Source organism: Sminthopsis crassicaudata, chromosome 3, assembly GCF_048593235.1.
Source record: "Sminthopsis crassicaudata isolate SCR6 chromosome 3, ASM4859323v1, whole genome shotgun sequence".
Lineage (NCBI taxonomy): Eukaryota > Metazoa > Chordata > Mammalia > Dasyuromorphia > Dasyuridae > Sminthopsis > Sminthopsis crassicaudata.
This window is the reverse complement of record NC_133619.1, coordinates 162,118,912-162,135,220: the sequence shown is the minus strand read 5'-3', so window position 1 is coordinate 162,135,220 and position 16,309 is coordinate 162,118,912. Positions and strand designations below refer to the sequence as shown.

General features: G+C 31.3%; 1 protein-coding gene across 1 annotated transcript in view; it reads left to right on the top strand.

Annotated features, from left to right (window-relative positions):
- ARGLU1 (arginine and glutamate rich 1) overlaps positions 1-9,835 on the top strand; it is a 28,972-nt gene extending 19,137 nt beyond the window's left edge. Inside the window, exon 4 of the mRNA XM_074299500.1 lies at positions 8,867-9,835. Within this exon, the coding sequence (XP_074155601.1) occupies positions 8,867-9,034 (168 nt within the window). The 3' untranslated portion in view covers positions 9,035-9,835. The remainder of the gene's footprint in view (positions 1-8,866) is intronic.
- The last annotated feature ends 6,474 nt before the right edge of the window (positions 9,836-16,309 follow it).

Below are 16,309 nucleotides of genomic sequence, written 5' to 3'. Positions count from 1 at the left end.
CCAAAAATGTATATACAGTATTCAGAAAGAAGATAATGATTCTTCCTCTCTTTAAAAAAGACTTTGACAAGTTGGAGCATTATTTAGAAGAAAGTGTCCAAGGTTGTGAATTAATTGAAATAGGAAAACTTGGTTGGTGAAGGACTGGGGATGTTTAACCTAAATAAAGGTAGATTTCATATTTAAGTACTTTAGAGTTGAAAAAGGACCTTACTTGTCATTTAGTCCTCTTCTTTCCCTCCCCCCCATTTTGCAACACAATTGGACTAAGGGCTAGAGAGGAAATTGACTAGGAACAATCAGAAAATGGGTGGAATTATTAGCCTTTAGGTGCCCAGGAAAACACTTGAGTCTAATCAAATAATAGGAACAGTTTTGTGGCTATTTAGGGGAAAACTGATATGAGGGGATGGGAGTGGGTATGAGATCAAGTCTATTACACCTTGTTAGGTATGTGGTTCTATTATGCCCATAATTAGATACAAATACTAGAAGATGGATTGGGGAGTATAGTTTAGCATGGGATAAACTGATAGCATTAAGTTCTCTCTGAAGTTTCTTTGAGAGTACAAGATTGATTTATTCAGCAAAAATTTTATTAAGCCCTTACTGTGTACAAGTTTTTATATTAAGCAATGAATTCTATGCTTATCCTATTTTTAGAAGTTCTGGTAGAGGTTTTAAGTATCAATGGAACTACTTGTTCAGACACATTATATCCTTTCCATTTATGTAAATGTAGTAGAGTTCCATGAAGGACATAGTCTTTTTGATGTGTGTGGAGTGACAGCTTCTGTAAAAAAGAAAAAAATTGGTTTGCTTAGCAAAACAAAATGTATAGTCATAAATTGGACTTATTATATAATTTACTAGATCTAGAATGAGAACTGTAAGAGACCACTTTTTTTTTTTTCCTGTTTTAAATAGAAGTTAAGGAATTAAGAACTATATTTGCAGAACTTGGTCTAATCAGTAAAAGCATTTTGTTCTAGAATCTTGGGATATTTTTTCAAAATCTTAAATGGGAAAATATTTTGTGAGTATTATATTCAAGATCTCAAGTAGAGGGGAAAAATTCTCTTAAGAACTCTGAAGACATGTCCCATGAAGTATAGTAGTCCAGAGAAAAGATATAAAACTGGCTATAGTAAGAGGAAGCTGAATAAATGTTGAAAAAAACAAAACCCATTTAGTAACTAGCCATATATTAGAGAAGGAAAGGGGATGGTCAGAAATTGTAAGGAGGCATGATTACTTAATGGGCAATGGAAATAGGTAGGCAATAGAACCTTCATGTAGATTTTTAAAAGCTATATTAAAATTGAAATACCTTTCCACCTTGAGATACATTATTACTTATCATACATATGAGTGGCTACTATGTAAAGAGCATTATACTACTTACTGTGTAGGTATTATAAGAAAATAGAATACAAATAATTTTCCCATAATGAATTTCCAATTTAATTGGACTTGGTGTATTTAAAGGAAGAATGAACAATGGAAGATGAGATGGGTATATTGGAAACAATAAACATGAATTTAGACATACTTCAAGAGATGGTAGAGGATAGAAGGGCCTGACTTGTCTTTGGAGTCAAGAGTCAGACATGACTGAATGACAACATTATTTAAATTTGAAATGCTGTAAAAGATTTAAATATTTTTGGTAATGCTGCAGTTGTTTATAGGAAAGAGATTACCAGGCTAGAGTTGTTATTTAAAAAAAAAAAGATTGTAGGATTTATCAGAATCTTGAAAGATGTCTTAATGGACTAAACAGATGGATAAAGAGTCATTTAATGACTTTAAATAGAAAACTAAAAAATAGATGTTAGCCATTATAAGAATCTTTGATTTCTGACCTATATTCAGGTATATTTGGAAACTGCCATGCCTAAAATTAATGCCTAAGTGTTTTATCATAAATTCTGATAAATAGCTAAAACTTTTGAGTTATGTTTTGTTATATTTAAAGATAGGTACAGCAGGGGCAGTTAGGTGGCACAATGTATAGAGCACCAGTCCTGAAGTCAGGAAGACCTGAGTTCAAATTTGACCTCAGATATTTAACACTTCCTAGCTGTGTGACCCTGGGGAAGTCACTTAACCTCAATTGCCCACTCACCTGAAGTTTCTGGCCTGGTGAACTTAGGAGTAAAAAGATAAGACCACAAAGATAAGATACAAATACACATGGAGAAACTGCTCTTATGACTTATTTACCTTTTATTATTTTCATAGATTTAGATTTTCTTAAAATGAGAGATAATCTGGTGTATTATCAAGTCAAAATGATGGCAGTTTTAGGCCAAGCTGGCATTGGGAAAATATAAAAATTTGGATCTGTATGTATTCTCCAATCCTGCAAATTTAAATGACTTACAATTCATAAACATTCAGAAAATGAAATTTTTATTCCTATAATATGTCCTCTTGTTTGTTTATATAGCGTTTACAAAATGTTTTCCTCACTGTATTTCATAAGGTTACATGTAGTACCATGAAAGATAGGAGATAAGGAGATTTCATTCCTCACCTAAATTTTTTTTTTTTTTACCCAACTGTCCACAATACTATTTGTCACTCCCAATTTTATTTTTTTCTCTTAATTTTTAGCCTTTGTCCCACAATTGGTTGGGTCTATATCGTTTTATCCATTGCATAAACTCAATCATAAGTGTTTTTACTAAAAACCTTCTAGTTTAGTAGGAATTTTCAAAACTCTTAAATAGATTTTATTTGATTTTATATTATATTCACGGTAACTCTTATGGGGATAAAAGCCTTGTTTCCATTTTACTTATGAGAAAACAGATGGTGTAGATGTACCATTTAAAAATTTTAGCAAAACATTAATTCATTTTAGTAAAGAGTAAAGCAGCTTGAATTATAGGACATTTTTAGAAAAAATTACTGGGTTGGGTTTTTGTTGTTTTTTTAACAACAGAATTTGTATTAAATCTTATAAATCAGCTAAACTACATTTTGCCAAGTATAAGTTCTAAAGTTGTTTTTAATATATAATCAGAATTAAATATACACAAAACATAAAGTGGAGTGATGTTCTGCATACAGGAAATTTTTGACTTATGTTCAGTTCTTATTGCCACACTTTAGGAGGGATTTATTATCTGTAGCTGCTGGAGAGTGACTAGGATGCGGGGAATACTAAAGATCTAAGAGTAGGATGCTAAGATCATGAGGACTCTGGACAAGAGATTTAAGGAAGACATATATCTTTCTTTAAACATTTGAAAGGCTTTTGTGAGAAAGAGGAGCTTTTGTTTGATCCAACTAGATGAAAGGGAAAACTTTGTAACAGGGTTGTCCAGAAGTATAATACACTATAACAGGAGATATAGTGGGTTTCCCTTCACTTTGGGGTCTAAAGGTTAGATGACTGTGAATTAGATAAGATGGTCTCTGAAGTACCTTCCAACTCTGATAAGTTTGGAGGTGGGGCAAGAGAGAGAAAATAGAATTTTAGGAGAGGAAGAAAGAAAGAATGAATGGTAATGAGAGTAATAAAAAAGGAGAAATCCTGAAATACCCAAGTGATTTTCTCATTTTTCAAGAAAGCATCTGGCATAGTTTACAGTATATCTTTAGAATTGAGGTATGAAGTGGTGGAATTTAGTATTTCATTTTATTGTTGAGCTTTGCTGATGGCTTTTTATCAGTTCCCAATTATTGAAGAGGTAGACATCCCACAAAAGTAATGATTCTCTCATGATTTGAATTTATAAACAGGGGTTGGTGATGGGAATTAACTACCTTTTTGAGTTTGTGTCCAATTGAATATTTTGATGTTGTTTCTTGTCACATGACCCCCAAATAATTTGGTAAAAATCCTTATTTTTCCATTTGTGTCTTAGCTGTTGCATTTGGTAAGCAAGTAGTTTGAGCTAGTTGTAGTTAGGTTCCCTAACCAGTAAAGGAAGATGCAAGTTACTTATTACTTTGATTAACATGATATAAGGCTGTAGTTATTATGATTCAGGGTTCCGTGATGCCAAAATGATAATAACTAGGATGCTTTTATTTCTAATATGGTAAATATAAATTGTTATACTCCACATCAAAATAAAAGTTTAAAAAACTTACTGGGAGATCCTCAAAAGTAACAGGGTTATTAATTAGCCTTAGCCTCTGAGGTTCCTTCCAGCTCTAGATTTGAGTCTTGAGAATATAAAAGTGACTTAGAGGCAAGTCCTTGAAAATTCCCAACTAAACTGTAAAGTCCTACATATTTTTTACATCCAAGAAAAACTAGCAGTATGCTTTTTTCCCCCCTAACTACTGTATGTAGCAAAAGGATTTATCTTAATTAATTTTTAAAAAGTGGGAATAACTAATGTTCTTTGAGTCTAAGTATGGGGCACTTACCTAGAGTCCTTTTAAAATATATAAAACAAAGAAATACTCTATTGGAGGTTCTTATTGGTAAGAAAGGGGAAAGATGATACATAGCTTGCATTTTTTGCAATGCTTTGTACTTTTTAAACTATTTTATTTTCTCAGAACTCTTTAAAATATATATCAAGGAAATAACCATGAGAATTCAATGAGACTCTGTCAGTCACAACTAGAGTACAATTTCTGAAGGGAGCAGGTGACCACAATTATTACTTATTTAAATTATTCACAAATTCTCCATTTTCTTTTTTTTTCTTTTAAAATATAATATACTTAACCTTACTACATGAAGTAATAATTGTGAATAATTTAAATCTTGAAGAGATGCCTGTTGCTAGTATCACAGCCTCTGTGATTTCATCTCAGACCCCAGAAGAGGTAACTGGAAGGAACCAAGAGGTGTTTTGTTGGGGTTGAGCCCAAGAAAAGAACAGGCGTAGGTCAAACCTCACAGGAGAGTAAAGAAACAAATTGAACTCTTTGTGGGCCAGGAATTATTGATATCTTTTTTGTTTATTTTCTTTTTTATCCTTTACATATAGCAACATTCCTTGTAGATGAATATTTAATAAATGTTTATTCAATTGAAAACAGAAGCTGCTACCTCTAAAATCTTGGGATACAAGTCACTATACTTTCTTATCAAGGGGAAGCCACAAACTATTGGAAAGATCAGTTTACTCAGAGCCTTAGCTTTGATAAGTTTGGCAAGTCATCTCCATGGGATGGGGAAGTTGAAATATTCAACCTCCAATCTTGTTGAATTAATTTGTTACACTTAACTTTATTGAGGGAAAAGGTGGAAGGAGAGGTAATTTTGAAGCATGAGTTTATAGATCTAACATTAGAAGGAATCCCAGAGGTCATTGACCTTATAAGAAATTGAGGACAGGAAGTTGGATAACTTAGATATGTTTTAGATAGTAACTATCAGAAGCAAAATTTGAATCTAGAGTATGTCCCCTTCCACTATAAAGAGTGACATTGAATCTCTGGAAGCAGAATATTGGTAAGATGTTTCTTGAAGGTAATTCTCTGAAAGCAGAGGTGTCTCCTAGGTTTTAGGTAGATTCTGAGTCTAGTGGTTTTTCTATACTGTTTCTTAAACTCAGTTAACTAAAATATTAAATGGAGATTCTTTGGTTGTAGACCCTGTTTGAAAATTGATTCATAGAATCATAGACTTTTAGAGTGTTTTCCATAGTTCAGTGGAACTCTTATGCTTAAAGCTACAGAACATAGGAGTTTCATGAGTAAATTTAAATGTTAGTGCTGTTCATTTTCTTTTAAGTCTTTTAAAGAATTTATTAATAAGTTTGGTTTGCAAGATTATTTACAATGCATTGTCTTATTTTGAGTATCACTATTTGCATTTAATTAATTTGGAACCTGAGACTCAAATACTAAAATCTTTACCCTAATTATAATGGAAATGTGTTATGAATCTAGAACATCAGTTCCAGCACTTAAATATATTTCATATGGCAATTATAATATTTTTAAAAGGTCTTAATTTCCTTGTGTTTTAATCCCAAGTTTTATCTACTATCTTTCTTCATTAAAAGCATTATTATTATTTATGCACACCAGGATGTTATTTATATTTCCTTATGACATATTTAGGAGACTAGTTCTATGATCTTAACTGTGTTTTTTTTGTTTGTTTTTGCTGAGGCAATTGGAGTTAAGTGACTTGCCCAGGATCACACAGCTAGAAAGTGTTAAGCATCTGAGGCCAAATATGAACTCAGGTTTTCCTGACTTCAGGGCTAGCTGCCCCAGTCTTAATGTTTTATAGATAGATAATGAAATATAGCACTGAACATATAAACTCTTTACCCAATCACATAGCTAATTTGTAACAAAACTGGGACGTTGTAATTCATACATGTTTCCTGACTTAACCAAATCTATATCATTCAACAGTGTCCTTCAATAACTTATCAAATATTTGAATAACTCTTACATTGCAAATGTCGAGTTTGGAGGAAGGGGGAAATGGAGGAATTATATTCCTTGGGCTTAGGAGATGTCAAAGAAGTAAGAACATTTGACAATTCATCACTGAGACATTAGATTTTGGCTAGACATATATACTAGATTACATGTTCAAATTATAATCGATTTAGGCATAAAGACAAAAAGTCTTTAAGGGTTACTATAGGGTTAGAGAATTAGGGACCAGTAAGGGAATGTCCTTTTTGGTTGTGAGTGCTGTCTCTACTGCTTTTGGTTTTTGGTGGTCTCTTCATTTCAAAAGTGAATGGATTTGGATGGATATGAAGTCTTGCATTGGGTTTTGGTTTAGTTGTTTTTCGGTTAATAATTTGGGCTAACTATGATTTTTATTCCTGCTTTTATCATTCAGATCATTACAAAAGTTTGGTGTGTGTGAAAAGCAAAAAGTGGTCCATTATTTATTTAGGTTCCATTAATTTTAGAGGGCAGACATCTATACAGAGAACTACAGAAACTGAATGCAGATCAGAGCGTACTATTTTCACTGTATTTTTTTTCCTTGTGTTCTTTTCCCTTTTGTTCTGATTTTTCTTTCACAGCATCACAAATAAGAAATTGCTTGTTGTCTTGGGGAAGGAAGAAATAAGGAAGGGAGGGAGAAAAAATTTGAAACTCAAAATCTTGCCAAAATGAAAGATGAAAAGTGTCTTTACATGTAATTGGAAAAATAAAATACTGTTGGAAAAAAAAGATTCCCCCCACCCCCACCCTCCCAGAGGACAATAAATCTAGTACTCTTAACACTGAAATATAAATAAAATAAAGTTTACAGTTTTATTTGGATAAGACATACAAAACTACTTTATGAAGAAAAATGAGCTAAGTATTATTTGAATTGTATAAACAAAGTATAATTATAATTGGATAATCGAGAGTGTCACTACTGCTCTTATCAAAGTGTTCAATGATTGGGAGGTAAAATTTAAAGTATTGCTCTAGTCAAAGAAGCTAGCAAGTACTAAAGGAACACCATGGGGTAGTTAAACCATGATGAATAGAGTACTTTGGGCTAGAGTGTGGATTTGTGTTTGTGAGTACTGCCTATGTAAAATTAAAGTTAGAGATTAAGATTAGGAGAGGCCACATAGATTTTTTGGGATTTTTTTTTTAGGTACATTTTACAATTGATCAGTAGGTGGTTGGTAATATAGCATTATTATTCCAAAACAAAATCTTATAGAAAATTTATCTGGGAGTGTTTGAAGTGTTTGTGTGTATGTGTGTGTATAGGGAGAAGGGGGGGGTTGGTTATTAGTATGAAATACTGCAAAGAATGTCAAGAAGATTAATGGAGAAATGATTTGACATCAGTAACTTTAGAGAAAGCAGCAATGAGAATGAATTGACAGCCTTTCTTATAAACAAAATATAGCTGGACTAGTAAAGTCAAGTGAAGATGTCTCAGATATAGTGATATGTGTGCACATTATTTATTGGTTGATAGTAAGGAATCATTGGAGCAGATTAAAGATCCCATAGGAAAGGGAAACAGTTTAGAAGGATGTAGGAATCAGAAGTAGATTTATCCTAGTAAAGAATAAATAGTGAGATTGGCCTTGAAGATAAGTGGATATTGCTTGTTCAGAGAGAGAAGAGAAAATAGAAAATTAGAATACTTCTTTTTCAAGGGGGTATCAACTCTTCTTATTCCATTGGGGAATTGAAAAAAACAAAATACTGCCAAGACTACAAGAAGTGTGAGATCCTGAGGAGTAAAGGCTTTGAATTTGGTAAAGGAAAATTGAAAGAACTTGACAAATATGGTAATTGTGCTAAGCAGTCAGTAAATGCAATAATAAAATGAAGTTGCAGCATTGTGCCCATTAGAAGTTAGTATGAGTTTATAGGCTAAGGCTTTTCATGATTTTCATGTTCCTTAAACAGGAAATTGGGTGGTGGTGGTTGTTTTTTTTTTTTTTTTTTTTTTAGTAAGTTTACGGGTGAACCAGAAATGGGGCAAAACAAATTTTAAGATTTATTAAGATGTATTTATTTAAGCAGAGTACTTTGAAAGATCAATGATTTCATCATTGTGGATATATAATTTAATCTATTTTTATGTTCTTTTAATGCCTCAATTAAAATTTATGAACCTCTTTGATCTTTAAAAGGCATAGGAGATTGAACAGGATCTTACTGACTGCTGGATAGACATACCCTCAGTCAGCAATTAACAAATATTTTTTAATTACCTTTTCTTAAGAGATAATCTTTTAATGTTTTGCTTTTCAGCTTATTTGTCCCTCATAGATATAGAATGCCAAGAGTAAAAGACAGATATAGATGGATAGATAGGTAGATAATAGATATTTAGATAGCTAGATAGAGCAAACTAATGTTTCAGTTTACTGTATGCATTTTTGGAGTAAAAATTTTTATGTGAAAATGAGTGCAATATAAAATTCTTAATTTGTACTTTAATTTACAGGCTGAAGAACAATTGAGAATTGTTGAAGAACAAAGAAAGATTCATGAGGAAAGGATGAAACTAGAACAAGAGAGACAACGTCAGCAAAAAGAAGAGCAAAAAATTATCCTGGGCAAGGGGAAGTCCAGGCCAAAACTGTCCTTCTCAATAAAAACCACCCAGGATTAAATTGAAAACTCTGAACTTTTTACAAAGAGAAATGGAAAAACTTTGTATGGTAGCTTCATGTTGAAGTGGTTTTTTTTTTTGTTTGTTTGTTTGTTTTGTTTGTTTGTTTGTTTTTTTTTTTTAATTTGGAAAATCTGGAAAGTTAGCTTGTTCTAATAGGGGCTGTGCTCTGCAACTTTTTTTTTCCTTTTTAATTCCATTAAGTCAAATCCTTATCAGATCATTGTTGTCTTCTAAAAAGTGATATTTTCACCCATTTTAATTTTGTATTAGTGGTCTGAAGCAAATCAGGTCACTATATAAATTGTGGATGGTCTGATAAGGTTTTTACTGACCCACTCACCTCAGAGTTATACTCTGTTTATTAGACCATAAATGCTGGTTTTGCTGACTTTTTTTTTTTCCCTTTTTTTTTTTTCTTTTTCTTTTTTTTTTTTTTTTTTTTTAAGAAAAAAAAAAAACACAAAAAAAGGGAAAAGTTGGTAATTGCATTGGTAAATTCCCAGGGTATTACTGGACTTAATGTGGTGTATTGTTAAATCAGTGTCCTATGATACTGTTCCACTGTTGCGCTTGATGTTCCTGATACAGGTAAGGAATCAGTTGGTCAACTCTGCTATAAATATATAAATATATATATACATACACATATATATATATATGTGTGTGTATGTGTGTATATATATATATAGTTCAGTATTGTCTCTGTTCAGTTTGTTTTTCTTACATTGACTAAATCCAACCAGCATTCCCCACTGTGTAAATATATCAATTTGCTGAATAAAATAAGTCTTAAATTCATATGTTTAAGTAATTTTTTTTTTAAGTTGTTTTTAAAAATACTTTTCGTCAGTAAACAGTTTAGTAACACTTCAGGTCACTGATTTTTCTCCTAGTTTTTACCTTTAATATAGAATTTAAAATACGCTTGTGATTTAATATTTAGTGGCTATTTTCATAAATATCTGCTTTATAATGATAGAATGATTATAGCTTTAGTATTCATGTTTTACTGTATCATTTACAGGATCCAAATAGACATTTAAATTCTAATCCTCAGGTTTATGCCTCTAAAACAATTAGGATTTAAGTACTGTCACTACTAAAATTGTTTTTAAAACTAGAGAAAATAGTTTTAGATTAAAGGCAGGGATTTGGGTTGTTTTTTCTTCCAAAATTCAAGTTTTTAAATATTCAAAAAGTGTTTTGTTTTTGTTTTTTTTTTTTAAATACATGGCATATATTTATGTTTAAGAAGTATATATGAGTTTTTTAATTTTCTTAAGTACGTGATGGTCATTTTTTTTTTTAAAACTGGAATTCTGATGCCTTCAACTTCTCTATATGAAGGGTTTTGTTTTTGTTTTTGTTTTTTTCTTTTACTAAAACAACAAAAAAAATGATTTGGGTACAAAAGTGATTACCCAAATTATAGAAACATGGAGTTGGAGTGAGAAAGTACTGATATTGTTTCATGGGGAATTTCAGTACAGGTCAGAGTAACTAAATATTAAGACTCCTTTCCTTGCATGCTTACTACCATTCTTATCTTTCGGAAGAAAATAAGATACAGGCATTAAAGCAAAAATTACATAATTAATTTAAATATCATTCAAAGTAAATTTTAAAATATGGCACATTATTAAAAATAGGCATGAGTCGTAAGAGCTATGCTCTTAAATGTGATGCCAATGGCTTTATTTTGTTTTACTAGATGAAGGATAAGCAATTTAGGATCAGAATGTATTTCATTATTGCTGAACTTGCTTTTTAAAATTTTTTAACTTTGGGGTGTTTTGTTTTCATTTTGTTTTTGCTTTGGGGGGAGGTTTATGGTAATGTTTAAATAATCCTTTAAGCAGATTATTGCTGTAAAGTTCTGTATTCAGGTTTTTGGGAACTGTGTTATCTATTTTGCTTTTAATTACAAATGTATTTTCCCAGCACTATATCTATATATTTAAAGATATGGATTAGGCTTACATTATTATAGAGGTAGCTTTTCATGCCTCTTTTTTTTTTTTTTTTTTGATCCTGTTTTCTTACTCTGCAACAAGTGATATGGTCAAATCACAGTAAGTTGCATATTGACAGATGTCTATTTGTATTACTTCTGCTTGCCATCTGAAAGTATAGTTTTAAAATATTTTCATGTGCTCAATTAAAAAAAAAAAAATACTGTTTCTCTGCCAGGCTGCAGGGAAGAATTTAACAAATGTTAAGTAATATATACTAAATCCTTATTTGTGCTGCAACAATGTAGTAATTCCTTTACAGTTATGTATCCACTGCCTTTGTTTAAAATATTATAAAAGTACAAATTATATCAAATTTTATTTACAATTGAGAATGTACAGTAATGATTGAATCTGGTCTCTTAAATTTAGAATTTGCTTTTTAAAAGTTTCAATGCATCCTAAATTGATTTGATTACAAGTTTTTGTTTACTTTTGTTAATTTGAAATGTCTTAATACAGTAAATGCCATTGCTATTGACCTAATATGAAGTTTGCAGAATAACAGTTGTATAAAGAAAACCTTAAAATTAGCTTTGTGTCAAGACTCTTTAATGTCTGAAAGAGTCTTTTTCCTATGTTAAAACTGCTGTTGCATAAAATTGAAGTTTCTTGTCATTTTTAGTTCCCTGTCTGATGGAGTAAGCTATATGCTGCTTTTAACCTTAGCCAACAGCTCATTATAAGTACTAATGAATATGGTATGTTTTGCTAACATATTCAAGCTTTTGCTGAGTATCAGTATTTTTTAAAATTCAAAAATCTTATAAACAAAGAAAAAAGGACACAGTTTAACATGGGAAAGGGAATCATACACAACTTATCACTTTTACAATAAGAATTTTGAGCTGTTAGCGTAACTAAATTGGCTAATCTTAATTGTGAATACCATATAGAAGCATTCAGGTAACAAACAAAACAAGATCTGTTATGTAGTAAAAAGAACAGGTCTGAGTAATTTTCAAACTGAACTTCTAAACAATTGTACTAATGTAGTCTTCTCAATGAATGGGATTACATCTCACTGTGTCCTGTGAATTCAGCTCTTCCTTTCCTGTTCCTTAAAGCAATTAAATTATATTTGGATAAGATGGAAATGTTCTGTATATTTTACAAGTTTAAAACATTTATTGCATACTCTTGAATTCATTGCTGATAGTGATCAGTATTATAGATAATCCAAAAGATGTTTCCACTTGCCATTGTAATAGAATGTTATTTTATAGCAGTTTTGAATTCCTAATTGTTTTGCTTCAAATATTTAATCTGAGTTTTCTGAACCCACACTTGCTAAATAATTGGAGAACTGGTTCATTTGGGAACACGTAAAAGATTTGGAATTAAATAATTTAGGATAATCCATAAAACATCACTGGTACGGAAATGAGAGTTGACTACCCAACCTTTCTAAACAATAACATCTTTGTGGAGGTTGTGCAAAATTATTTCAGTATCATTACTATTATATAAAGTTTTCATATGGAATGGATGAGAAGAAAGAAGATGAATCTATTCTAAGCATGCCCATTTTTGTGTGTTATCAGTATTAGGGTAGACTAGTTACAGATGTAAATATCTTAACTTTACCTTTTAACACATTTACTGATTTTTGGCATCGCATTCATGCCTCTTACTACTAGATAACACTTTAAACACATGGTAACACTAAGTAATAAGTAGTGTAGGCAACACTAAGCACTACAAATTCTCACATCAAACAAAGCTCATTTTAAAAATTATGGTCCATTAGTTGTGAATTGAGTGAGCTCAACATATATAAGAAATGGTTATTTATGCATTGCCCTAGCATCTTCAAATGAAGGTAATTTTAAGAATGAGCAACCATCGTGTACCTGTGGATGTTTTTGGTTTTGTTTTAAAATTTACTTTGGTGCTTGCAGATGATAAAGAACTTAAAAGACTTGAAGATTTTTTTGGTCACTGAGCTAGAAGACCTTTTGGTATTAAGTCATTAAAAGTGTTTCATTTTCTGACCATGGAATTCAATTCTAAAGATATAAAAAAAAGTTCCTAGCTTCAAAAAACTTACTTTCTGTTGCGTATCTACTTTGTCATTTGAAGAAGATTGGTATATTCTCCTTGAAAATGTAGCTATGGGGGCAGTTATGTGGTGCAGTGGATAGAGCACCTGCCCTGAAGTCAGAACCCGGGGTCAAATCTGGCCTCAGATACTTTAACACTTCCTAGCTGTGTGACCCTGGGCAAGTCACTTAACCTCAATTGCTTTAGTAAAAAAAAAAAAAGTACCTATGTGTAGATCAACTTCTCATAAAATTGACTTAGCTAATTTAGCATTGCTGAACATTTTTGATCACCTGTTGAGCTAGAAGTTGAAGAATTAGTAGATTTGGAATAAAAAAACTAACATGTTAGTATTTCATACAAAAACATGACCTTTATGACCTCTAAGAAAATGAGTAATATCTGCCAGGGTTCTAGGAACAGGTTATATAATGCTTTAAGAAAATCCAGTTTAGAAAAATTAAATTATAGAAATGAAAAAATAGCTAGGTACTTTTAACAATTTGTTTTTTAAAAAGCTTTCACCACAGGATTTCTAATCCATTTAAAGGATGTTTTACCAAAACTTTGATTTAAATAATAGTGAGTAATGAAATTTATATAGCACTTTACAGTTTTCACACCAAACTTCCAAGTAGTACATTTATCTCTCTTACAGGCTTTAATGAGAAATTAACTCAAATATAATAAATGTGGAAGGTTAGATTCAAATCACAAGCTTTAGGTGAATCACCTATAGTCACTTATCTTATGAAGTCTAAAAACAAATCACTTGCTTGTTCTATTATACCACAATGCCTCTTAAATAAATGTATCGAGAATGATGAAAATCCCAGGAGAGTCAAAGGAATATTTTAGATATTTAATTTATTGAAAAAAAGTATTTTTCCAGTATTCTTGGAAGTCCACTAATTGCTTACTAGGAAGAGATGAGTACTGTAATGGACAGATCTGTTGTCTAGGGCTTCAAAAATGTAACAAAAGCCAATTATATAATTCCTTATCTGCTGCAAATTTTGTAAATTATATGTATTTTTAATCATCAAGTAGATAAATCTTGACTTCTATCAATGTTCCTTGAAAGACCTTGGAAACTACTGGGTAGAGGATGTTAAGAATTTTTAAAAAATCTACTGAGGGAAATTGAATAGAGATCTAGTCTTCATGGAAGATTTGAGTTTGTCCTACCTCTGATAATATACTGGCTGTATGACTTTGGTCAAAGTCTCCCTAACCTCAGTGTTTACTGCAATATTAAAGAATTTTTCAAAGTTGTTTATGGCCAGAAAGATGTTAAAATTACAGGTTTGGTTTAAAAAAAAAAATCTTGATTTCACTATATCTTATAAGGATTTTTGTTAAACAGAAATTTTTATTTTCTTACTAATTTATTGGCCCATCTCTACTTTGTCACTTCCATCCCCATCATCCATCCCAAGCATGAACAAAAGTTTTCATGTTTTCTAAAATTTTCAAACTTGGGTTGAATAGATTCCTCAGGAATTGTTCCTTTAGGAAAACCAAGCTGGACTTACCTTTACTCCCCAGAATTTGATTATTTGAAATTGGTGCTGCTAAACTAAGTATTATAGAAAGCAAATAAAAGTCAATCTAGTAGTTAATCTTTGCACTTTGGATTAAAAAAAAAAAAAAAACTAGTAAAATTTGGGAATTTCCTAGTACATCCTTCAGCTCTACTATTTTTGGGTTTGGTTTTTTTTTTGTTGTTTTGTCAGGAGACCTGGAAATATCTCTAGTATATTTTAAAATGATACCTCCTTCCTGGCATAATATATTCAACATTGTAAATACAAGAAATTGTGAAATGACTGTTCCAAGATTATGCTTTTAAGTTTTACATGTACAGTTTTTTGTGTGTTTTTTTCTATAGATGTTAAAATTTTAACACCTTATGTTAATTCTCATCAATTTTTTTCCCAGCTATACTGCAGTTCACAATCTTTCAGTCATCAAGCAATTTTGAGCTCTTCCGTAGTTTTAATAGTTAAAAAATGAGGATGTAAAAAATTTTTTTTGTAAAATGTGCCCACTTAAGTTTTTAAGATGAGGGAGAGGACACCAGAAGACTTAAACTAATTCATCTAAGTAGTGGAATAATTACTGATGGATATTAAAAAAAAAAAAAAACAAAAAAACTTTCTAAAACCATAAGTTTTTTCAGGCAATATTATGTTTCCTTTCCTCTCGATTACTTAAAAAGAGGATGTAGAGAGCCAAGAAGTTATACATCACAACTCTTGGAAAACTTAAGTTTTCCCCCCACATAATTGAATAATTGAATTTACAGTTTAATGGGAAAGTGCAAACATTTTAGTCTATGAATCTCTTCCATCTTTTTTTTTTTAATCAGTCTCACTGTTAATATCAAATTTCAAGTGAATTCCTAAAGCATCTGAAAGTTTATTCACTACTTCATTACCACTGAGAAGTAACTATTTTTGTTAGATGTGCCTTGCCCCGGATGATAGACTAAGATTCCAACGCCAAAACTGCCCGTTAACCCCAAACGATTATCCTGAATGTAAATTCTTTATATTTTAAATGAAAACAAGAGTTTATTTGAAATTAATGGACGGGAGCGTTTCAGTTTTTTACCCTTCGGGAGATACGTTCAAAACACTATTAGATTGAATGTAATGAATCATCGCCAGTATTTAAATTATAGGATTTCTTTTTCTTCCATTCAGTTCTAAATTCCGAATTAAAATTTATGATGACATAATAAAAGCGATGCTGCTTTTAATTTTTAAGCCTTCAAGAAAAAGGAAGTTTTGCTTTATCTCCTGTGTGTAAGAAAAAATTCCCAAACATCTTACCAATACTTTCCTTTTATGAAATGTGACAAATGGGAACACCGAAAGCTTTTATGTATTGAGGATCTCAGTTCTGTGAATAGTATATTAACTAATCAAAAGCTTTTATAAATCTCTAACGTATAGTTTGTTCGATCTTTAAAAAAAAAAATTAAATCTCTGGATTATTCCAAACTCACTTTGTCTTATTTCCATATGCGTGTTGCTGGCAAACTTAAAAAATACTTTTGATTTTCTGCCGAAATTTGGTTCCACCGAGTTTGCTAGCCCGGGTTAGGTCAACAGAAAAGTCTCCCTTACTCTTTAAACTACAAGAAAGTGAGAAATGGCCGCAAGTGGGCGCTGTGGCTCCGTGGAAGCGAGCTTTAGTAGTTTGAGAGAGC